Source organism: Chinchilla lanigera, unplaced genomic scaffold, assembly GCF_000276665.1.
Source record: "Chinchilla lanigera isolate Chin_1 unplaced genomic scaffold, ChiLan1.0 scaffold00054, whole genome shotgun sequence".
Classification (NCBI taxonomy): Eukaryota; Metazoa; Chordata; class Mammalia; order Rodentia; family Chinchillidae; genus Chinchilla; species Chinchilla lanigera.
In genome coordinates this window covers 4,769,808-4,794,164 of record NW_004955455.1, presented here as the reverse complement: position 1 = coordinate 4,794,164, position 24,357 = coordinate 4,769,808, and the positions used below count along the sequence as shown (strand labels likewise).

The 24,357-nt window shown below is 51.7% G+C and overlaps 1 protein-coding gene across 5 annotated transcripts; it reads left to right on the top strand.

The window, feature by feature from the left end:
* The first annotated feature begins 79 nt into the window (after positions 1–79).
* Positions 80–22,787, top strand: Gal3st1 (galactose-3-O-sulfotransferase 1). Of its 5 annotated transcripts, none has more exons than XM_005396274.2 (3): positions 80–1,983; positions 20,448–20,587; positions 21,401–22,787. In XM_005396274.2, the coding sequence occupies exons 2-3, from the start codon at positions 20,457–20,459 to the stop codon at positions 22,542–22,544; spliced, it is 1,275 nt and encodes a 424-aa protein (XP_005396331.1). In that variant the 5' UTR covers positions 80–1,983; positions 20,448–20,456; the 3' UTR covers positions 22,545–22,787. The 5 variants fall into 5 exon arrangements, with proteins under 5 accessions (XP_005396331.1, XP_005396332.1, XP_005396329.1 ...); XM_005396275.2 differs by lacking the exon at positions 80–1,983 and adding an exon at positions 10,345–10,444 and having other exon boundaries at positions 21,404–22,787; XM_005396272.2 differs by lacking the exon at positions 80–1,983 and adding an exon at positions 10,345–10,444.
* The last annotated feature ends 1,570 nt before the right edge of the window (positions 22,788–24,357 follow it).

Genomic DNA, 24,357 nt, shown 5'->3' with positions numbered 1-24,357 from the left:
GGCTTCCTGGGGTTGCAGCAGTGCTGCCTGGTGGCCTGCACCGTGGGCTATGCCAGCCCGCGCTATCTACCAGAGGACGCCTGGACTCTCTTACTAGAGTGCCCTGCTGTCCCGTGGATCCCTCCAGGCGCAAAGGTGCCAGAAAGGAGGCACAGAAGTTCTGGGAGTGGCCTCCATGTTTGCGCTGATGTTGGCTTGCATTCCCGCCCAATCACTTTCCCTCTGAACCTGCTTCCTCCTGAGGTGTGGGTGTGAGGGTGGGTTTGGGTCCTCCCTCAGAAGGCTGTGGAGGGGTCAGTGAAAGTGGTTGAGGATCTGGGGGTCCCAAAGGCAAGTAGACGCCTAGTTTTGTGGGCTCGGGCAAAACGAAGTAACCCCCAGTATCACCACTGCTGGACTGTTGCAGTCCCGCCTTACACTATACAGTATGTGACCTGTGCCCTCGTGATATCTACCTGCCTTGACAGCACTTATGATACCCCGGGGTCACCCCTTGCCTGGGACTGTCTGCATCGTGCCAGCCAGGGCTGGAACCTGGGATTCCGGACGGGAGCTCTAGGCTCCCTGAACTTCTCCCCCAGGCTGCTACTGGTGAGCCAGCTGAGTGCTACCTGGGGCCAGGGGCAGGCTGGGGAAGAGGGTGTTTGGAACTGGGCTCCACCCTCCCTGAATCTAGGCACCTTAATGCCTTGCCCTTCTGCCAGTCATGTGTGTGCTGGTTCTGTAGGTGGAAACTGTCCTTTGGCCAGTGGCTGCAGTGGAGGGAGGGGCTGTGGCTTAGGAGCAGAGAACTCGGCTCCCACCAGCGGGCCCGCACAGTGGGAGGAGAGGGCTGTGTCTCTTGCCCATGCTGGCACATCCATGGCAGTGGGGGTTGGCAGCAGCAGACAGAGGGTCAGGACTCTTGGATCGAGAGCCCGTAGCCCCAGGGAATGACTCAGGCCTGCCTGGTGCATGTGCATCCCAGGCCACAAGGTCAAAGCAGACCCGTCAGATACGGAAAAATGCCTGGCAGCCACGCTGATGTGGAATTTTCCTCATTCCAGAAGAGCCCAGAAATGGCGGGGGCACAGGGCTCTGATGTGGCCCATGCCCTGTTGGCAGCCGGCTGCTTCTGTACTGCCCACAGCTGGAGCCAAGAATTCCTCACAGACAATAGCCCCATCCTTGGTCCTGCTCCCCTGGGGAAAGGGGGAAACCCTGGGCCTGGAAAACGAAGTGGGTCCTAGACCTGGCACTCCCATCCTGGAGGCCCTGCCTGCTCGCGGCCTGGATCCCCATCCGAGAGGAGGGTGAGCTCAGGCTTCAATGGAGCTAAGTCCCTTGCCTGAGACCCCTTCTGGAATCCGGCTGCCCCTCACCACCCCCACACCCCGGGCTGTGTGTCCCGAAACGTGTCCACTGTGCCAGCACAGACCTTACACAGACTAGAGCAAGTCCAGTCTTCCACTGGGTCCTGAGGGCACCAGTGCCCCAATAAAAAGCAACTAATCTCGCATCATTCTCAAGCCCAGGGTACCACCATTGAGCTCAAAGCATTCTCCTCTGGGGCTGGGGGCTCGGCGGAGCCAAAGGACTGCAGGCAGGACAATGGTCCCGTTGGCTCGTCCAGACAAATGGGCCTTGTTGGGCTGGCGGCGGGGGCACGGCAGTGCGCCCCTGCGTGCTGAATGTGGCTTCTGTGCCTCCGGGCAGGCAGGGCAGGCGCACAAGAACCGGGACTGGGCGGGAGGGGGTCGGCCTGGAGCGCCCATTGGCCAAAGTGTGGAGGGTTGGGCCAGGCTGGCGACGCACCTGCCAGGGCGCGGGAGCTGGTGAGGAGCCGGTGAGGAGCCGCTGCGGCGGCGGCAGAGGGGTGGGGGCATGGACCAGGCCAGCAGGAGCGCGGGGCCCCGGCGGATGAACCCCACCGCCCAGTGAGCGAGCAGCTGGGCGGCGCGGCCCGGAGCCAGCCACGCTGAGCCCAGGGAGAACCAGGCCAAGGTATGTCCCAAGGGCCAGTGCTCACCGTTGGCTTGTCCTGACTCAGTGTGTCGCTCGAGGAGCCTGCCCACCGCACCTCAGTGGCCAGAGGGGCGCTGCTTGGGACCTGCTGTCTGTGAGACGGGTACAGCATCCCTGCACCAGAGGTGGGGCGGCAGGGAGGGCGCAGGTTGATGCTGGTCCTGCCTTTGCATTTTTCCCAGTGCCCCTAGTCCCTGAGGGTGGGGAGGGTGGGGCAGAAGGCAGGTCGCAGTCTGGGCTGGGGCTGCAAAACCTGTTAATGATTAATCTTGGACACAGTGGCCTGAGCCCTAGTGAAAGGGGGCGGGGAGCTCCTTTCCCCAGCATCTCTCCACGGAAGCGTTCTGTCAGAGTGGGAACTGGGGACCATAGTAAGGGGCCAGTCCCTTCTGTCTGGGGAAGGCCCTGAGGATGCACTGCTACCAAGGAAAGGCTTTTGGGGGTGGGATAAAGCCTGGTGCCCAGGAGGAGTCCCTTCTGAAATCCCACAGTTCTGTTTCCTGGGTCAGTGGCCAGGAAGGCGGTCCAGCTTGGTCTGCTTGCAGGCTGGCAGGCCAGAATTTTGGTGGCAACACAGAGCACAACTAGGTGCTCTTCCCACTGGGGACCCCTCCCCGCCAGCTGCCCAGAGAGGGAGAGGTGATGGGCCCACCTCTGGCTGCTGTAACTGATACCAGAGGGAGGGAGGGACGGAGGGCAACAAGCCTGACACTTGATCTCTGGGGCTGCCATGGTGACAGGGCCCATGGAAATCCTCAGGCGGCCAGTGGTGTGGAGGAAGGTCCAGTTAGAACCCAACCTCTTCCTCTACTGAGGTTGTGATCTGAGGCCCAGAGAAGGTGAGGCTTATCCAAGGTCACACAGGAAGCACAGTGCCGGCACTCCTGGGCCAAAGCAGCCTCTAAGCTGCTCTGTACCTTGCTCTGCAAGGGAACATTACTGCCTATCCCCATTATCCGGAGGGCAAAGCTGAGGCTCAGGGAGAGTCAGCCACTTGCCCAAGGTCACACAGGTCAGAGGTGGGTGGGTTGATTCCAAATCAGTCTTGCCGGGGACCCTGGTTCAGAACCTCATGCTCTACTCAGGCCCTCACCGCCCCACTGGGGTCCTTGCCTCTTGGATCTGCCTGGGCTCCCCCAAACTCCTCCCCCTGGCCTCCCTGCCTCCCAGCTCTGCCTGACACTTGGTGGTGGGCAGGCTGTTACCCTGGGAGCAGAGACAACGGAGCCCTGTTCCCAGCTGCCACCTCAGGCTGCTTGATTCCCTGCTTCTTGCTCAGGCACATGTGGACAAAGAATGCCTGCCGCCCCTTACATGCCTGTCCCTTACTGTCGTCTTGTTACCCAGCACGAAAGGACTGTGTCCCATACAGCCCCTGCCGGGCTCTGAGGGACTGAGTGTGCTGCCCAAGAAGGGAGGCAATGATTAACCTGGGGAATGATGATCAAATGGAGGAATCCTGGGCCTGGCTGGAGGTTAGAGGAGGGCTTCTTGCTGTGCTCTGAGGGAGGAATGTGGGTGACCCTTTCTAGGAGCCCCACACCACTCCAGACAGATGCCGTGAAGTCTCCTGGCTGGGGACTGAGGGACTCACCGGTTGAGGTCATGAAAGTACATCCAGAGGAACCTGCTATCCCATGTGCCAGTTCGAGGGCAGAGATGAGATCTCCAGTGGTGTCTTGCCCTGCTGTGGCACCTGGGGCTAGTCTGTCCCCATCTGTGCTTGAGTTTTGTTGGATTTAGAAAACGAGAATTGGGGCAGCCTGAGTCTGGAACATAGAGGGGGGGTGTATCTTCCAGGTGTCTGCACTGACAGATCCTGCTTCCTCTGCCAGGTGGGATCTAGAAAGGTCCAGGAGGATCATGAGAATAACCGTTGTATACCAGGCACTGTGCAAAGGGCTCTGCGTGCCTCCCACCATGGATTCTCCCAGCAAGACTGCGAGAGCATGGCTGTACCTCCATTTTTTCAAATAGAGAAAGTCGCTTGCCCAAGGTCACCCAGCTGGTGAATGATGGAGGGAGATTTGTAGTCCAGGCATCTCAGAAAGTCCAACAATAGAGCAGAGGTGGGTGTGTGCTGTGCATAACAAGTGTTCAGGACCATTTGTAAAACCTGTCACATAACTTTGTATATAATCATCCTTTAAACAAATATGTCAGACAGCTTTTAAATAGAGAATGAGGCTTTGATTCCTATATGCTCGTCCCTGGAGTTCTCAGTATTTGGGGAGCTAATGTAGATGTGAGTGTGACTCTGTGATCACCCCCTTTAGAGCTGCTTTGGGCTACTCAGATCTGCCATCAGGAAAGGTGACTTTTGCCCGGACAAGGCAGTGTAGCAGAAAGAGCTTGCTCTTAGTTCTGGCTTTGCTGTTTAGTGCTTTCGTAAGTTCTTGAGGCTCAGTTTTGCCATCTGTCACATGGGGCCAGCAGAATGCGTTGGGAGGCCCTGTCAGGGTCCTGGGTATGTGTGTGGCTGCTCTTTGAAACAGCAGAGGTAAGTGAACCTGTAAGATTCAAAAGTGTTCTCTGAGTCATCAAAGAACATTGCACTCTCTCAGTGGCCGGGGCCATTACCCCTTGGCATCCAGCCAAAGGCCCAGAGAATAGGGGCAAAATGTCAGGGCTAATTGTCTGGAGGTGCTGTGAGCCAGTAAGCTGAGATCCAGCTGAGGCACCCTGCTGGGTGGTCCTCTCCATCTCTGCTCCAGCACCCCAGTCCAGAGGGGTTCAGCAAGAAGAAGCTTCTAAATCCTTGCAAGTCACTCCTGCAGGGTGGCCCAGCCTCTCCTGTCTGCTCAGCTGTGCAGCCCACACTGCCCAGCTCTGTGCCAGGCACCTGCTGCCCTTTCCCCACTTAGGACACTGGAGTTCAGAGGGCAGTGTGCCCCCTCAGCCACACAGGGAGGCGGGGCCTGGCTCAGATGAGCTACTCTTCCCTCCTCCAGCTAAGCTGTTGATTTCTTCCTTCCTTCCTTCCTTCCTTCCTTCCTTCCTTCCTTCCTTCCTTCCTTCCTTCCTTCCTTCTTTCCCAGGAATCAAATTCAGAACCTCAAACTTGCCGGGCAGGTGCTGTACCACTGAGCTGTATCCTTCGCCCCTTATTTGGTGTTTTTTTGTTTGATTTGGATTTTTTGGTTTTTTACTGTCAATTTTCAAAATGGAAATATCTTTATCTTTAAATTTTTTGCAAGTTACTGGCAAAAAAAAAAAATGTACATGTACCTGTTAGAGGTGGGCAGAGGTGGGAGTCCAAAGGGAGGCTACGGACAAGAGAGCCTTCCCGAGTCTTGGGATGTGTGTGGACTTGAATCCTGTGGGCGCTGGGGAGCCCTAGGAGCATTTTCAGCAGAGGAGTGAGGAGATGAGATTCCCACCAGGCTTCTGAGTGGAAGATGGACTGCAGGGATGGAAGGAGGAGGAGAAGCAGAGGGACAGAGGGGCGGGGGCGCACTTGCCAGGCAGAGGCTGTTCCACTGAGCTGTGTCACTGGCCCCATGATAGAGTTTTAAGTTGATCTGTTTCACAGGTGTGTATTGAGGGCCTGCGCTGTCCCCTGCATCAGTGTACATGATGCGTGGGCCAGGGGACATAGAATGTACTCCTCACAGTGAATGTACTTATTATATATTGCAAATATGTACTAATAAGAATTTTAAAATAAAAACCAACAAAGAGTCAAAATGTCAACAGAGAAAAATTTCTTCCAAGTAATGCAGTCCCTTGTAAATATATGTACTAATGTATATATTAAATATATGTAATAGCATATATGTAATAAAATATGTGAAATATATAGAGATATAGATGTAACCATAGAATTGAAATGCATTACAGAGAATCAATGCCCCTAGTCCCCAGGAAAGTACAGTTTACATTCAGGTATCTTTGCAGGCCCTTTTACTCAAGTATAATTGTTGAGCTTTGCTCTATGTACGTTATTCTGTGCACAGTGTATAATTGGGCTTAATATTAGGCAGCTCTTTAACTTCAGTTTCTTCTCCATGGAGACAAAGTCTCTGAGAGCATGAGAGGAATGAAAATCACTGCAGTGACCCCTTCTGTGTGCCCATCTCAGACCCACTGTGAGATACCTTCTTGGAACGTATTCCCACACGTGGCATTGCTGGGCCTGAGCTCAGTACTGTTCAGCTATGAGGTTGCTTCCAGATTTGCGCTCTGAACACTGTTGGCAGAATCTTCTTCCTCTTTCTTTTGCATGCTTGCGATGGAGCCCAGGCACTCCCACAGGCTAAGCAAATGCTCTACACTGCGTTACACTTTCAGCCCCCCTTGTGCTTCATTCCTAAAGCCTTCTCTTGAGTTCCCATAAGAATCCTCTCCGCTAGAGGCAGAAGCGCCAGGACATCCTCACTCCCTACTTTCTCTGCCAGAGGCCTGTCCCATCTGTGCACCTGGAGCCGGCGAAGGGGATGTAGGTCCATCTGGAGTGGTTTGCTGGGAAGCAGCTGTGCCACAGAATGTGATGCCAGCGATGGCTTTGGAGGCCCTGGCTGCCCTCTTTCTCTCCTTCGGGGCTCTTTCTCACCCTTTTCCTGATGACTCCATTTACTCCTGTGGCCTCAGTTTCCACCTCTCTGTGGATGGCTCTCAACCCAAGACCTCCCACCTGTCCTCCAGGCAGGACCCCCTGCTCTTTGGATGGTCTCTGAGCACCCCATACACCTCAGACTCCACGAGTCCTAACAGAACCCCAGATGGCCTACCGCATCCCAACACTAAACCTTCCTGCCTGTCAGCCTTCCCAACTCAAGGTCTAGCTCCACCCTAGCCAGCCTGTCACCCCAAAAGGGACCTTCTTTCCCCTCCCCTCCTCCACACCCAGTGACCAACCAGATGTGGCCTATGCCATGGCTTACAAATGTTTGTGGTTTATCCTCGTCTTCTCCTTGGTCCTGATCATCTGACACCTGGGTGGCTGGAACAACCATTGGGTTCTGCCTGCTTCTTCTCCTCTTTCCCATCCCTGCAGTCCATCTGCCACTCAGAAGCCTGGTGGGAATATCATCTCCTCACTCCTCAGCTGAAGATGCTCCTAGGGCTCCCCAACACCCACAGGATTCAAGTCAGCATGCTTCCCAAGACTCCGCATTGGACTCCCACCTCTGCCCACCTCTTACAGGCACGCATACTAGATACTCGAGCCAGGATGAGTCACTGTTAGTTTCCCAGTTGCCCTGGGCCTTTTCTTTCCACTTGGCTTATTCCATATGAACAAGCACATTAACCAATACTAACTGCTGTAACAGAGAAGCCCCAAGTTCCAAGAGTCTTAACACAAAATCAGTTTAGCTTCCATTTTTTTGAAATTCAGCGAGGTTTGGTAGGCACCCCAGGCTCCTCCCATCTCATGGCTCTTCCCATCCCACAGATGGGAAAGGAGAGGGTTCACCACTTAACCTCATCAGCTGTCATTCTGTTCACATCCTCCTGGCCAGAGTTCAGTCAAAGGAGGACGCTATGCTGCAAGGGAGGGTGGGAAATGTAGTCTAGCTGTGAGGCCAAGAAGGAAAGGGAACTGCCTTTGAAAACTTCAGGACACATACCAGTTTCTGCCACAGGAACCCCCTCTTCCAGGAAGCTTCCTGATACCACTGCCACTCTCCCCAGGCAGGCTCAGGTGTTTTCTGTGTTGCACAAGCCCCAACGAAAGGCCCCTCCATGACAGCTATCTGCTCTCAGTCTCCTCCTAGGGCTGTGATTCCTATGTTCCCTGGCCCACGCATCATGTACACTGGTGCAGGGGACAGTGCAGGCCCTCAATACATAGCTGTGAAACAGACCAACTTAAAACTCTATCATGGGGCCAGGGATACAGCTTGGTGGCTCAGCCTCTGCCTGGCAAGCGGGAGGTCCTGAGTTTTATTCCTGGTACCAAAAAAACCCCCAACAAAACCCAACTCTATCACGATCTCAAATAGATTCAAACAGATATCCACCTTTTGTTGATAGGTAGGGACTAAGCAAGTTAAAAACAAAATGTGCCCTCCAAAGAGACCCCTCTCCTCATCTACAGATGGATCTATAGACAGAAAAGAACATAAGGAGGTGTGAGCCAAAATCTTAATGGCAGTGACCTCCAGGGATGGAGACTCTTTACTGCCCTCTTTATACTTTTTTTGAAATTTATTTTCAGTGAGCCTGTACTCTTCATTCACTTTTTTTTTTCCAGCCAAACATGGTGCCCCTGGAAAGAGACCTTGGCAAGGCTGGGGACAGAATTCTGGCATCAAGCCTCCCTGCTCTGGAAAGGTTGACCTCCTTTAGCTCTGGCCTTCTCATCCTGGCCACCATCTCACCTCTTGCTGGAGAGTCACATACCATTTTGTTTTATCACGTAAAACAGGGACATAGCAGGTCCCAGCAAGGAGTACCAGGGTGCAGGCATGTTGCTCAAGCACTGGGCTGGACGCTGTTTTGTTCAAGTTCACGCTTATAAACACCTGGTGCTTTTGGAGGCTGTTCTGCCCTGATTTACTCCTATGGAGCCAGTTAAGCCCAAAGGCAGAAAAGCCAGCGGATATTAGAAAAAATAAGACATCTCCAAAGCATGTCCCAAATCTACTTCCGGCACTCGGGAGACTGGCAATCAGGGCTTTCTCCGTGGCAGTTTCAGCTCTGGTATTTGGGAGATGCTTGGGGCTGCTCTTCGGCTGGGTGGGCTTTAGGGGAAGAGAAGGTCAGAGCAAGTTCTGGATGCCTGCTGTTCCCTGGGAGGAGCTGGGAGTTGCTTAACTTTTGAGAGTACTCAGTGATGATGAGTGATGGCCATAACAATGGTTGCTATTCCTCAGTGCTGGTCCCTAAGTCTCTAGAGCCTTCTGTCTGAGCCGTGATGGGGCTCTGGAGATTGGTGCTAATGGGAAGATGGAGAAAGTCTTCTTCTGCACACAAGGAGTCCTTCTGTCCAGGAACAAAGCCAGGAGAAAGCAGACCTGAATCTAAGATTCCAGGGACTGAGCCTAAGGATCATGGGGGTTTAAGGCTGGGACACCCTTCCTGCCAAAGCCGCAGGAAAGGCCAAGGTCTTGAATAAGCCCCAATCCTGCAGAGCTGGTCTGGGAAGATATGTCCTCATCCCTCATCCAGGCCAGCCAGGGGCTGCCCGGCATGGATCCTGTGCTCTCGCTGATGAAGGAGTAGGGCTCAGGCGATGAGATGTCATCCAGATCTCCCACACAACGAGATTGTGCCCAGCCCTGCTCTGGCAGATGCTCTGCCTCCTGGAAGCCTTCCAGGCCCAGGGAGTTGTGAAGTCCTCAGGGCTCCTGCAGGGTTGGTTTTTTTTCATTTTGTCTTTTTTTTTTGTCTCTTTGAGACAAGGTCTCACTATGTGTGGGAGTTGGTGGTCTCTCCGTGGTCCCTGGGAGAAAATGGTGGGAGGATATAGAAAATAAAGACAAGAGACGATAGCCAGGGTCAGGTGGAGTTACCTCTTGCCTGATGAGCAACAGGACTGGCTCCAACAGTAGGGGCATTTATTTCATACGCTTGCAAAGTAGTACCATGAGAGATAATGTTGCCTAGTGACTAAGACAAAGACTAAGACTGTAATTGTCCAAGCAGGATACTTTTTTCAATACTGAGGTAGCTTAACTTCCTGAGGCACTCTGGATCTGTCCCACCCTCAAACACCTGACCAACAACCAACTCCAGTGACTCCCAACACTATGCAGTTCAGGCTGGCCTTGAGTTCACTTCGTAGGCTGAAGCTGGCCTCAAACTCACAATGATCCGCCTGCCTCAGCCTCCCCAGTACTGTGATTACAGGCGTGTGCCACCACGCACGGCTCCTACAGATTTAGTATGAACCTTGACACCTGCTTGTTTTTAAACCCTGGAGTGTGGCAGGTCTGATTTTCCACTCTAGTTTTGTCTGCACTCTGGTAGCTGTGCAACTTTGACCTACCTGGGCCTCGGTTTCTTCCCTGGGGAGAGAGCTGACAGAGGTGCTCGGTGCAAAGGGCAGCCACAAGACCTGAATGAGGTGCCGTGCATCGATCAAGCAGTCTCCTACCTCCCTGTCTCTCCCTCAGCCTTCAAGCCCATCTTGGGCTCTCTGCAGGGCTCTGCGGTTGCTCTGTCCTTGGCTCAAGGACACCTGAAACTTTGCTGAGCCTTTGGATGAAAGAGCTGCCTGGCCACTGGGCTCTAGAGAGGGGCGGGGACTGTGGGGGCTGTCCAGGAGCGGGGAGCAGAGGGCCAGGGCACCTCCTGAAAGGTGCTGGGGCATGCCACATTCTGTCCCCAGGGAGACAGCTCATAAATATTCACATGAGCTTGAGAGGGAGGGAAGCCGCAAGCCTGCTGCTGGGTGTCATTGGAGAATTCCTGTCTCCCAGTGACTGCAGAGGCAGCCTGGGAGTGGACGTGGTTCAGGCCGGGAGAGAAAAGGGGAAGCCAGTCATAACCTGAGGTGAGTGTGTCTCCCGTGCCCCCTCACAGGGGTTGGCCCTGGTGGTAATACTCCAGGCTGGAAGGTTTACCATCCTGGGCTCAGTTTCTCTGTGTGCCGGACATGGAGAATGAGGCCTGCTTCTTGTCCCTCTCTTGGGGGGTCTCAGCGGGAGGGAAGGATGGCTGGGCCTGCCCTGCCCTGCCGCCATCCACCTGCATGGAATGGCTGGGGTAATGCCCAAGGGCTGGTATAGGTGGGGGGCTGGCAAGGAGATGGTCTGTCCTGAGTGCCTGAGTTTGTGACCACTGTGGGCAGAAAGGGCAGGAGACTCAAGTTCTAGTCCTGTCTCTGCTGGTTCTGCGCTGTGTGACCTTGCGGGCACCCCTGCTGTCTCTGAAGTCTCCCTGCCTGTCTTCCAGCCCAGAGACCGTGAGGCTTAGGCTGCAATGAGATTGTTCTTGAACCTGAGGCCTTGAACTTGGGGCCATTAGCTGTCCGCAAGCCCACACCAGTGGGCACACCCCTCGATGGGGTCAGGGATGGGGACTTTGGGGGGTAACAATGATGATAATAACAGTGGTCGCAGGCCACACTCAGCAGGTATCTACACTGTGCCAGCCCCGTACCGGACACAACCCTGTGGAATGCAGAGGATCCACGTAGCCCCTGTGTTAGTTGTTTTCTTGTCGCTGAGACACAATACCCGGTACCCGCAGTTCTAAGGAGGAAAGATTTATTTGGCTTGCAGTTTATAGCCATTTTAGCCCATAGGTGGCTGGCTCCAAGGCAGGGAGGCATAGCAGGGGAGGAAGTGCTCATGGCACGGTGACCAGAAGCAGAAAGAGACCAAGGGAGGTGGGAGGGAGACATACCCTTCTAGGACACGCCCCCAGGGACCCATCTCCTGCAACTAAGCTTTACCTCCCAACATCACATTTAGCTAGAAAGTCATTAGTGAACTAATCCACTGGTGAGTATCATAGCCCCTGACCCAGTCCCCTCCCCAGAGCCCCACCTGTGGGTGTGAAACGCTTGGGCAGGACATCTAGATATAAACTATAACAGCAGCCCGTGATGGAGGGAAAGTTGGCATTATCATTCTGGAGGAGAAATGGCAGCCCAGAGAGGGGCACAGCCTTGCCAAGGGCACGCATCAAGGAAACAGCAGAGCTGGGATTTAAATCCAGGACCTGGTCCCAAAGCTGGCTTTGTAAGGCTTTTTTTTTTTCTTTTTGAGACAGGGTCTCACTAGGCACTTCAGGCTGGCCTTGAACTCACTTTATAGCCCAGGGGGGCTGGCCTCGAACTCATGGCCATCCTCCTGCCTCAGCCTCCTAAATACTGGGATTACAGGCGTGTGCCACCATGCCAGGCTATATGGCTCTTATATGCCTGACTTGCATACATGTCTCTTATACACAAGTGGCTATCACATGTATGACTCCACGGTAAGCTCTTTCTCATGGAGCTTTTACATACATACGGCTCACAAGCGCGAGTTCTGCCTATATGTCTATGTCAGCCTTGTAGCCTGTCTTCTGCGTGGCTCTCTGGCTGGCTACCTGAACTATGATCCCATCCTCACATTCTGCCTGGGTTGTGGGTGGGTCCTGCCAGGTACCAGGCTCAGGGCGCTCAGCAATGAGTCACTACGAGCTTGCACATAGCTGGGTACAGAGGAGACACCTGTACTTTCGTACACCCAGGCGTGAACCAAAACTGGACCTCATATGTAGTAACGATAATGATTATTACTATTAATAATTAATGTGTATTCATTATTCATCACCTGGGTGTGTATTTTCTTGTTAAAATTTCACAGTGCTGTGTTGTTTCTAATTTTTTTTTTAATTATTTTTTATTCTCTTTAGTGGTTTGATCAATCTTGCATTCCTAACCTGGTCATCTGAGCAACTTCGTTGCCAATAACAATATGTAATATAACAACCACTGTTAATTCCTAAAAAAGAAAAAAAAAATTGACAGTCTTAGGACCTTACTCCCTCAAGCTAGGTTCCTGGATGCCAACCAACTGCTCCCTGGGCCTCAGTTTACCCAGAAGCTCTGCTTGTGATCCCAAAGGGTCCTGTATGCCCTGATCTGCTCTTAATGTGTACACTGTACACACGAGGCTCAGAGAGGTTGACCTTTGTGCCCAACTTTACAGACATCAGGTAGGGCGTGAATGACCAGCCTTAGACATCCCAGCTAGCCAGCAAAAGAGGAATAACTACAAGGCATACCTGCTTCCCCCACCCTATCTGGCTGCGGGTTCAGCCCACAAAGGCCAGACCCTGCTGTACTCTCTCGACAGAGCTCCTACCATGCCTCTGCCTCTGCCTTCCACAACGGTATTGGTGCCAGGCACACCTCCTTCCTTTCCTCCGGCTTGGGATAAATGTGATGTGCACCAGCCAGAGTTGCCATGGACAAAGCAAGAAGCTCCATGTTATAGGTCCACAGACCTGGGTTCAAATTCCTGCACAGCCCCTGCTTTGCTGAGTGGCCCTGGGCAACTTATGTCATGTCTTGGAGCCTCAGTGTTCCCATCTGTGAAGTGGGAGTGACCATGGAGGGTTATGCCCTGAGTAGTAGCAGAGTGGAGAAAATAATATGCTTTGGAGACATCCCTGCATGGCCTCATCCCTAACAGGGGATCAAGAGTGGAATCAGAAGCAGGAGGATTATAAATTTGCGCTTAATCTAGGCAACTAGTGATTTAGCAAATTTATCGCCAAATTAAAAAAAAAAATTAAAATGGTTTGGGGATATAGCTGAAGTGTAAAGGCCCTGCGTTCAATCCCCAGGACTGCAAAATGAGGGAGAGAGAGGGAGAGAAACCGGTGTGCGGAATGGCCTAAGCGTCAGCAGCAGACAGGGCCCATGGGGCAGGGGCCTGGTGAGATTTGGGGCAGCCAAAATGGCAGCACCACGGAAAGAATGTATGAACCAGCGATGGGGGGGTGGGGCCCTGTCCTGGGCAAGCGAGGCGGAGCCTGATTGGCAGCTGGGGGAGGCTTGTCTGCCCCCTGCTGCTGGTCCTCCGCGCGGGGCCTCCACCACTGCAGCTTCCCAGAGTCCCAGAAAGAACCCTGGTGAGTGGGGCTGCCGGGGCACCCTTCCCCCATTCCGAAGCCAGAGGAGCTGAGCCCCGGACCTGCTTCTGAGCTTAAGTCTGAGGCTCCAACCTGCCTGGGAGCCCGGCTCCTGCTGGTCCCCTGGGCAGCGCGAGGGTGGCTGACTGGGACACTTGAGGCCTAGGAGGCATTTGTACTTCATAGGTGGCCCACCCAGTGACCACTGTCGCTCAGAGAGATGTGGTCACTGTGCCCGACTCATCTTGGAAGGCTCCCACGGACGCAGCCGGGGTGGGGTGGCGGCTCCCAGCTTCTCTATCTTAGCAATGAGAAAAACACTCCAAGGGGTGCCCGGCTTAGGTGACGTCGCAGTGCTGGAGGGAGCCAGGCCTGCAGAGGTGGGACCTCCCTTCTGCTAAGCCCTCTCCCGGCTGGCTTACCCCACCTTGCGAGTGCTATGTTTTACTATTTAAATATGCTAAATGCAGTATATTGCCTTTTTTGATTAAGGAAAAAAAAGGTGCTGTGACTGAAAAGGTGAATGTTTACATTTTTTAAAAAAAAGTATTACTTTTTTTGGTTTGTTTGTTTTCCGGTACCGGGAATCGAACTCACGACCTCACACTTGCCAGGCAGGCGCTGTGCCTGAAAAGGTGAATGTTTACATTTTTTTAAAAAAAGTATTACTTTTTTTTGGTTTGTTTGTTTTCCGGTACCGGGAATCGAACTCACGACCTCACACTTGCCAGGCAGGCGCTGTGCCACTAAGCTAAATCTCCAGACCCCCAAAAATGTATTACTGTAAAAGAGACAACGCCATTCATTTCCCTCAAGATATTCCTCACTTTGAACACATTTATCCTATCACTCTCGCCACTTTGTTTTTTTGAAAGACAGTTTTAGTTATGCTTTTATTCATTTCGTGCTAAAAATGTACTTGTTTTAAAGGTCGTAGAAGAGCCAGGGATATAGCTCAGCGGCACAGGCGCCTGCCTGGCAAGCGCAAGGTCCTGAGTTCGATTCCCGGCACCTAAATAAATAAATAAAGGTCCTATAAATAAACATCATCCCTCTCAGCACTGCCACAAAGTGAGTTCAAGGCCAGACTGAACTGCATAGTAAGACCCTGTCTCAAAATGAGGAGAAAAAAAAATGTAGTGGGGACGGAGGCACGCAGAGGGGGAGGGGCGTCCCGTGACTAGAGCCAAGGGCCCAGGCGCGGCTGCGCAGTTGCTTCTCCCTCAGATACGTCCACAGTGGCTCCAGACAGCTAAACCCCGGCACCAACTGCTTCAATGGTGGTGAAACTGTGACCTTTTTCTGTGATGCTCTCAACCAGGGGATAGCAGCGAGCCGCCGCATGCAGTGTGGAATGGGTCTGGGGAGGACGCCAGGCCCAGCATCCTCCCCTGTGCTGTGGGAGGACAGTTGTGACTGCAGTCCCCCCGAACGGCTCTCAAGAAAGTGAGAGGGCTGGGGATACAGCTCAGAGGCACAAGCGCCGGCATGGCAAGCACAAGGTCCTGAGTTCGATTCCTGGTACCAAAAAAAAAAAAGAACTTGCTTTTAAAAAAAAGTGAGAGCCTCTAAACAGCAGTTTCATTACCCACTTAACGACAGAGTCTCCTTAAACCAAAGGCAAAGGAGCTCTTCTGGTGTTGCTTATGTGGTGGCCTGAGGACAGTACTGAAGTGCTTCGGGTTCACTTACCAGAGGAGGCTCCAAGATTGAAAGTTGCATCAGAGAAAATCCAAAACACAAGAAATGCCATTTTCTCCGTCGCCTTTTAAGAGACTAGTCAAAAGTTATATAATATTCGAGTTTCCCATTTCCTTTCGTTTTTTTTTTGTTTTTTGTTTTTTGTTTTTCTCCGGTACTGGGAACCGAACTCACGACCTTGCACTTGCCAGGCAGGCGCTTTGCCGCTGAGCTAAATCCCCAGCCCTTCCCATTTCCTATTGAGCCACGCCTTCCTGGGTGTGGCCGTCTAAAGGAGAGATTGAGAGGTTCTAGGGCTAGTGGGGTGCACTGGGTACCCGCAGCTAGGTCAGGAACTTGGAGCTGCTTTTCTGTACCTCCGCCCCGGCCGTGTTCTGTGCAACTGGGGATTCTGCTTGACAACTTGGGCTCAGAGACCCGCTTAGGGAGCCTTCTCTAATTGGGCAGAAACTCTTGTATAAAAGGCAGCAGGCTCTGTGAGTTTAGGGAGGAGATTTGGTGTCTCAGACGCCTTGACGTTAAGTTGCTGCTAAAATTGCAAATTCCTCCTGGGAAAAGAAGAACATTAAGATAACCGAAGATCTGCTTTATTGGCAACTTAGGATGCAAAGTATTTCATTTTTAAATTTCTAAACTTTTTTGCCTGTTGGGTTTTTGGTTTTATGACACAGGGCCTCGCTAAGTAGTTCAGGCTGGCCTCCAACTTTTATTGATCATCCTGCTTCAGCCTCCTGTGTGCTGGGCTTCCAGGCCTATACCACCCAGGTCCTGGCTAAATTTCTAAACTTTGAAAATGAGACAGCCACGTTTAAATAACACAGCTTTCCAAAGCTGAGTGTTGTCATTTAGACATCAGTTTTTCTGCATAAAATACAAAAACAATGTTCTAAAATTTCTAGATGGGAACAGGACTATTCTTACAACCTGTGACAGGTTGAGCTCATCAACCTCAGTTGGTAACATTCCTTTTTTTTTTTTCCCTTGACAAGGGCTTAAAAAATTTCAGGTGCATTGTTCTAGTTATACACGGACAATCCCATTCCAATGTCTCCTGAGAGGCGTACACCATACGCAGGAACCCATCTTTATCTTTTCCTCTCCTACGCCTCTGAGATCAGTGTGGGACACACTCGCCACGCTGTGTCCGTTCACCAAGAGGAAGAAAGCTTGGTTAGCGTTTAGCTCCAAGCACCTCCTGCTGGTCTCGATGCGCTCACTCACGTTGACATGGTCAGGAATGAGGACCCCGGTATTATTCAGGATGGGCAGCCGCTTCTCACTCTTGTATTGTTCTGTGATCACCAGCATCGTGGTGGGATGCTGCTCTCAGATGAATCAAAAATCTTTTATCTTTGTTCAGAGGTGTGACTCTGCTTGCCCGTCTTCTCTGACAGTACTGGGCAGGAGGTCCTGGGGGCAGCAGTGGCTTGAGATCTCTCTTGCCACTTTTGGGTTTTTTTTTTTTTTCCGGTACCGGGAATCGAACTCACGACCTTGCGCTTGCCAGGCAGGTGCTGTGCCGCTGAGCTAAATCCCCAGCCCCTATTACCGCTTTTGGAAGCAGTTCTGCAAGTCCTTTTTTGTGAGTGTCTTCAGCTGCACTCCGTGGCTGCCTTGACGTCCTGAATCAATTCGAAAGCTTTACCTTCCACAGTCATTTTGGCTTTGGGGACGAAGCAGAAGTCGCATGGTGGCAGATCGCGTGATCAGGCTGCATGAGGACACACTGTAATGTTTTTATGACCCTCCCTTTCCATGGGATGGCACGTGGCAGCAACACTCACTATACTTTTTTTAATCATGCCTCATAAAGATTGTGAAAGAGGACTTCCAGAATTGCTTCAGAAAGTGGCAAGAATGATGGGATAAGTATTTTTGAAGAGAAAGAGTATTTTGAGGGGGATTAATGGCAATATGTTGTTTACTAAAATAAAAATTTTAAACATTCAATATATATTCGTCACCCCTTTATATGCCCCTTTAAAGAATGCAACCATTACAAAAGTATGTAATTTAGGGAAATATTTCTTTATATACCTCTCCCCCAGCTATGTAGAGGTTACCACTGCTGACATGTAGAATGTGGGATAAGCGTCCCTAATCTGAAACTCTGAAATCTGAAATGCTCTAAAATCTGAACCTTTTGACCCCAACATGATGGCGCAGGTGGAAAATTCCACACGTCTGACTTCATGTGAGTCAAAATACAGGCACACTGAAAATATTGTGTAAAATTACCTTAGATTATGTGTATAAGCTATATTAAACATAAATGAATTTCTTGTTTAGACTCAGGTTCTAGCTCTAAGATATCTCGCTGAGTGTGGTGGTACATGCCTGTAATCCTAGCACTCAGGAGGCTGAGGCAGGAAGATCGCCACAAGTTCAAGGCCAGTCTGGGCTACATAGTGAGTTCAAGTCCAGCCTGAACTGCATAGTGAGACCCCATCTCAAAAAAAAAAAAAAAATCAGATTTTATATATGTGTAAACACTCCAAAATCCAAAAATTCAAAATACCTCTGATCCCAGGCCTTATGAATAAAGCACACTCAGCCCATACTACCCTCCAGGTTTTTTTTTTTTTTTTTTTTTTTCTGAATCTGCATGAGTATTTACCTACATACATATATGGATTGGGGGAAATGGAGCATTTAGTTTCCAGAATTTTCTTTTTCCAAACAAATAGATCATAGTGTAGTTAGCATCACCTTTATTTTATTTTTTTACATCCGCAGATGACTCCTGGGAATAGGCCTTTATGTAATGGTTCCTTGCTGATAGCCCCTGAGATCATTTCTGCCTTGGGAAATACCCTCCTTCACCCTTGCCCACCTAGCCCAGCCCACCTCGCAGAGTGGATGAGAAAGGATAGCTCACTGTCACAGGAGGGGCCACATTCTCTCTTGTAGTTTCTTTCTCTACAAATTGCTTCTCTATGTCTTTTCTCATAAGAACTTTCTAGATGATGCATTCTGAGATTGGTGCCACCTGGTCAGGCGGGCCTGGGGAGCCCCTTCAGGACGAGGTGTGGCTGCCTTGGGTAACCTGGGATCAGCCTCCTCCAGGTAGCTGCCTGGCTGTTGTTCACAGGGACAGTGGTGATACGCCATGCGTGTGGTCACAGGGCAGCAGGTGTGACCTCTTGCAACCTCTAAAAATCAGGAGCGTGACTTGGGATGGGAATGGAAAGTTTTAGGCCCTGGATTTGCAGCTGAGAGAAAGTGGAAAGGTCTCCCCCGACCCACCAGGGCTCAATTCTCTCCTGAGCTCCAGTTCCTCAGCCTGAACTGTGCCCGTTACAGTCCACATCACAGTCCACTGAGGATCATGTTGCCACATTTAGACAAAACCTCCCCACTAACAAACCAATAAGAGCAACAAACATCCCAACGCGCTTGGTTAAAAATGAAGGTTGAGGGCTGGGGATTTAGCTCAGCGGCAAAGCACCTGCCTGGCAAGCGCAAGGTCATGAGTTCGGTTCCTGGTACCGGAGAAAAACCAAAAAAAAAAAAAAAAAAAAATGAAGGTTGACCATTTGACCCAGCTGTTCCCCTTCTTGGTATCTTCCAGAAAGAATTGAAAGCATCATATCACAGCGATATACATGCACCCATGTTTATAGCAGCACAGTTTGTAATAGCTAAATCTTGGAAACAACTGTCCATCAACCAATGAACAGATAAAAAAGATTTTTTTAAATACATACTACTCAGTCATAAAGAAGGGTAAACTTGAGGATTTTATAGCGAAAGGGATACATCTCGTGATCATACTCTTAAGTGAAATAAATAGGACACACACATGTAAATATCTCATTGTCACTGTGGTGTGAGAAACTGAAAGTGTAAATAAGAACCAAAATGTATAATAGATATTGGGAAATAGGAAGAAATTGTTCAAAAGGAAAAGGGAACTGGAGAGGGGGGAGGGGAGAAAGGAAGGAGAAAAAAAAGGATAAAATGGATACAAAACTTTGTAAATAAGGAGGGGAAAAGGGGTTGAAGGGAGTGGAGGGGAATGAGAGAAAAAAAGAGAGCTAAGATATATCATTCACAGGTACAGGTTCCCTATGATGAATGTGATCATTATGTATATCAAGGAGGCTGGGGATTTAGCTTAGTGGCACAGCACCTGCCTGGCAAGCGCGAGGTCATGAGTTCGATTCCCGGTACCGGAAAAAAAAATTGTCTGTGTGTCCATTATGTATATCTAAATTGTACCAATAAACTTAATTTTTAAAAATGAAGGTTGAATGATTTTTAGTGTAAGTACATCCCATGCAATATTTAGGATAGACTTATGCAACTAACATTTTTATTTACTGTTTGCCTGAATTTCACGTTTACCTGAACAATCCTACCTGCCAGGTGTGTGTGCAGAGACCTGGCTGACTGTGCGACCAGAGCCTTCTTCTTCCCAGCTCTGAACCTCAGTTTCCCATCTGTTGTCCCTACCCACCCCAGGGGTGTAGGGCACTAGGCGAGGCTCTTCCTTTTTATTCAGAAAAGTGTTTCATTACAAAACTTAAAAGGCCTAAACGTAAGAATGAACATTCACGTCCTCACAACCAGCTTAAAACTTAAAATGAAACCATGCACCAGAATCTTCTGCCATTCCCCATCTCTCATTGAGCTGATTTTTAATTTTAAAAAATTTCTAGCCAGGCACGGTGGCTCACACCCATAATTCTCAGCACGCGGGAGGCTGAGGCAGGAGGATTGTTGTCAGTTGGAGGCCAGCCTGGGCTACAAAGTGAGTTCAAGACCAGCCTGAACTGCATAGTGAGACCCCATCTCAAAAAAAGAAAAAAAAAACAAAGGCCAAAAAAAAGAATTTCTAGATTATTTATTTATTTTTGTGGTACTGGGGATTGAACTGAGGGCCACAGCACTGAGCTACATCCCCAGACCTTTTTGGTTTTTGTTTTGATACAGGGTCTTGCTAAGTTACCCAGGCTGGGCCTGAAATTGTGATCCTCCCATCTCAGCCTTCCGGAGTGCTAGGATTACAGGTGTGCACCGCCACACCTGCTTGACACCCTTGTGCTCCTGTTCCCGTGGCTGTCTCCCTCCAGGTGTTTGTCTCTCTGTCTCTCCAGTGTCTCTCGCCCCTGTCTGGATCCTGCTGGGGGTCCTCAGAGCTGGCAAAGTCAGGTCCCTGCCTTTAGGCTTGAGTTCCCTCTGGTCAGCTTCCTAACGCACGCCCCCTCTGTGCTGCCCTCCAGGTGCCTGAGATGCCACCGCTGCCGAAGAAGCGCTGGGAGTCCATGGCCAAGGGGTTGGTGCTGGGTGCTCTCTTCACCAGCTTTCTGCTGCTGCTCTATTCCTACGCTGTCCCCCCGCTGCATGCCGGCCTGGCCTCCACGTGAGTGGTGGGATTAGGTACCAAAAGGTGGGGTGGGGGAAGCCCACAATTACTGAAGCACCTGCCCTGATGGTTGAAGCTACCTCACAGGCTGCTGCTCTGTGCCCTGCCCCACGCTCTGTCAGACAGAAGCTCTACAACTGAGGGCCAAACTCGCAGTAGAACCCTGGGCCTCAGTGTGCCCGTCTGTCAGGTGGGGGTAAGAGAGCCTGCCTCATAGCATGAGTGAATCACACAAAACCTGTGTCCAGGGTTTGGATTATTATCATTTAGGCTCCAGCAGGGCCACAGTGTGGGGTGACTTGTCTAAGAGCATTCGGTTGTCAAGGGCCAGGATTCAAACTGGGGCCCCTGTGAGCCCAGCTCTGGCTCCTAAACATCAGGCCTCCTCATGAGCTCAGCACAGGTTGGTTGGTGGTGTTGTTTAACTGGAGGGAACTGCTGAGGACTGAACATTTCTGGCCTGCAAAATGCAATTTTATGTGGTCCAAACCAACACTGTTTTACGATAATCAGATGACACAGAGTCCACGGACGCGACAGAGCCTGTGTTCCTCAACTCACTCTGACCTCATGCCAACACCACCAACAGGGCCTGTTGTTTCTCCCATTCCACAGATGAGGAAACTGAGGCCAGAGAGACCAGATCACTGGCTCAGGCCCCCAGCCTGGACTCAGGCCCATCTGCTGCCCCATCCCCACTCCCCTAACACCACTGTCCTCAATAACCCTATGTCTAGATCCTGGGGCCCAGGGTGCCACGGCCTGAGGCCCCAGCAGTTCCAACCTTCTTCCCCCACTCTCTGTCCTCAGCAGGACCCCAGAGGATTCGGCGCCCTGCTCCCCTGCCCCTAGCGAGTCGGAGCTGGTGACCCCCGCCAACGGTTCAGCAGGAGGGTGCCGGCTCCGGCGGGATATCGTGTTCCTGAAGACGCACAAGACAGCCAGCAGCACTCTCCTCAACATCCTGTTCCGTTTTGGCCAGAAGCACAGGCTCAAATTTGCCTTCCCCAGTGGCCGCAACGACTTCGACTACCCGACCTTCTTCGCGCGCAGCCAGGTGCAGGATTACCAGCCCGGGGCCTGCTTCAACATCATCTGCAACCACATGCGCTTCCACTACCAGGAGGTGCGGAGCCTGGTGCCGCCCAACGCCACGTTCATCACTGTGCTCCGCGACCCTGCCCGGCTCTTCGAGTCCTCCTTCCACTACTTCGGGTCCCTGGTGCCCTTCACCTGGAAGCTCTCAAGCCAGGACAAGCTGGCTGAGTTCTTGCAGGACCCAGATCGCTACTACGACCCCAACGGCTACAATGCTCACTACCTCCGCAACCTGCTCTTCTTCGACCTGGGCTACGACACCGGCCTGGACCCCAGCAGCCCGCAGGTGGAGGAGCACATCCTGGAGGTGGAGCGCCGCTTCCACCTGGTGCTCCTCCAGGAGTACTTCGATGAGTCCCTGGTGCTGCTGAAGGACCTGCTCTGCTGGGAGCTGGAGGACGTGCTCTACTTTAAGCTCAACGCCCGTCGCGATTCATCCGTGCCGCGGCTCTCAGGGGAGCTGTACCGCCGCGCCACTGCCTGGAACATGCTGGACGCGCGCCTCTACCGCCACTTCAACGCCAGCTTCTGGCACAAAGTAGAGGCCTTCGGGCGGGAGCGCATGGCCCGCGAGGTGGCCGCTCTGCGCAGTGCCAACGAGCGCATGCGGCGCATCTGCATAGATGGCGGACAGGCCGTGGACGCGGCTGCCATCCAGGACTCGGCCATGCAGCCCTGGCAGCCGCTGGGCACCAAGTCCATCCTGGGCTACAACCTCAAGAAGAGCATCGGTCGGCGGCACAAGCAGCTCTGCCGTCGCATGCTCACCCCCGAGATCCAGTACTTGATGGACCTGGGAGCCAACCTCTGGGTCACCAAGCTCTGGAAGCTCATTAGGGACTTTCTGCGGTGGTAACATCCGTCCTGGCGCCGGCCTCCCCTGACCCCTCCTGGTGCCACCCTGGACCCCAGGGTGAGGTGGGGTTTTCACGGGGACATAGCCGGCCAGGATAGGGCCCATGGTACACAGAGAGGGCCTCACTGATGTCAGTATTTGACTAATTATAGCATTTTTTATTAAACCCCCTGCCCTGTTTCCTGCCTCCCTTTGCGGAGGAGACCTCAGAAGTAAAGGAATTTGATGTTGTGTTTTTCTTAACCAGCCTCCGTGGTGGTGACTGGAGGGGCCGTGGGATGGGAGACCCCAAGTGGTACCTGTGGGAGGGTTCTGTGGGACAGAGCTCAAGGTGGGACAGGGACCCAGTGTGTATGGTACTTGTGGTTCAGGGGCTCCTGCCAACTTCCAAGATAGCTCCCCTCCCCTCCCCTCCCCTCCCTCTCCCCTCCCCCTCCTCTCTCTCTCTCCTCTTCTCCCATTCCTCTCCCTCAGCATTGGTTCTGTGCCTGGCACTATACCAGTGCTTTGTGGGCCTTTCAACTTATCCTCAGCAAGGCTCAGCGGCTTGAGGACTGTTATTATCTCATACTAGAGATGCAGAAGGGAGCTCAGAGAGGGAAAATCCCTCCGCCCGTAGTGGTAGGATTGGAGCGGGGATCTGATGGGTGGAAAGTGCGGTCAGATCGGGGCAGAGCCCAAGCGTGCGTGTGTCTGTGTGTGTGTCACAGGGAGGTGGGGAGCAATCAGTGGGGCTCTGGGCAGCAGACTCCTGGTCCAGGCCAAGGGCTTCTTCCACTATCTCCTTCATCCTCATACTAACGCTTTGAGTAGATAAGGTCCCACTTTATAGGTATAACTGCCGTCCTAAGAGGGGAAGAGCCTTGCCAAGGTCATGTTGCAGGGTGCATCAGACCCAAGACTCGAATCATCTCCCAGGGACTGCACATCCTTTCAGTCTTGAGTGCCTGTTGGTCCCATCCCAGCGGGTCCTTACCTGGCTTCCAGCAAACCCTGCCCCCGCAACTTCCGGCACCAACACCAGCCTGCTTTATATACTGACCCCTCCACCCTGAGGTTCATGTAATTTAAAAAATGTTTTGTTCCCACCCAGTATCTGTTGTCTCCCAACCCTAAGTTGCCCCGGAGCATGCAGCAGTCAACAAGTTGGTCTGGCCTCTCTGGAGCTCGTGACCAGAGGTAAAGATAGCCACCAAGCAACCTATCAGGGTCAGGTGCGGCTGACCAGGGTGGGGATGCCCTGGCTCCAACCGCCTTCCTCCTTCAACATCCCCAGGGGATCATAAGGAGTGAAGTAAGCAAAAAGGAAAAACTGACAAAAACTAAGACACTTCATAGGAAAAGATGTTACTGACCCCGAATTTATGAGACAACTCTTCCCCACTTTATTCATTAAAGATAGATATTACCAGGTGTGGTGGCACATGCCAATAATCCCAGCACTCGGGAAGCTGAGGCAGGAGGCCACCCTGAATTATATAGCAAAACTCTGCCTTAAAATAAATAAATTAATTAATTAAAATTAGATAGATAGATGCCAGTTGCTTGGTATACAGTATGATAGCATTTTGGATTTAAGGAACTTTATAATTATATCTCCTTAGACCCAAAGGGCCTAGAAATGCATATAATAACATTATTACATGCCATTACATTACTTATTATTATTGCTATTGGCATTTCTAGGCCCATCAGGATCCAAGAATAAAGCTGGCAGATTATAGGTGCCAGGAATGCAAATTACTTCATTGGAATTTACTATCTACCTGCCTTATTCTAAGAACATTACAATTATTGGGTCATTTGTAAATAT

Coding starts and splice junctions, on each gene's coding strand:
- Gal3st1 (XM_005396274.2), top strand. CDS start 20,457: ATGCCACCGCTGCCGAAGAAGCGCTGGGAGTCCATGGCCAAGGGGTTG. Junction 20,588..21,400: donor CATGCCGGCCTGGCCTCCAC/GTGAGTGGTGGG, acceptor CTCTGTCCTCAG/CAGGACCCCAGAGGATTCGG.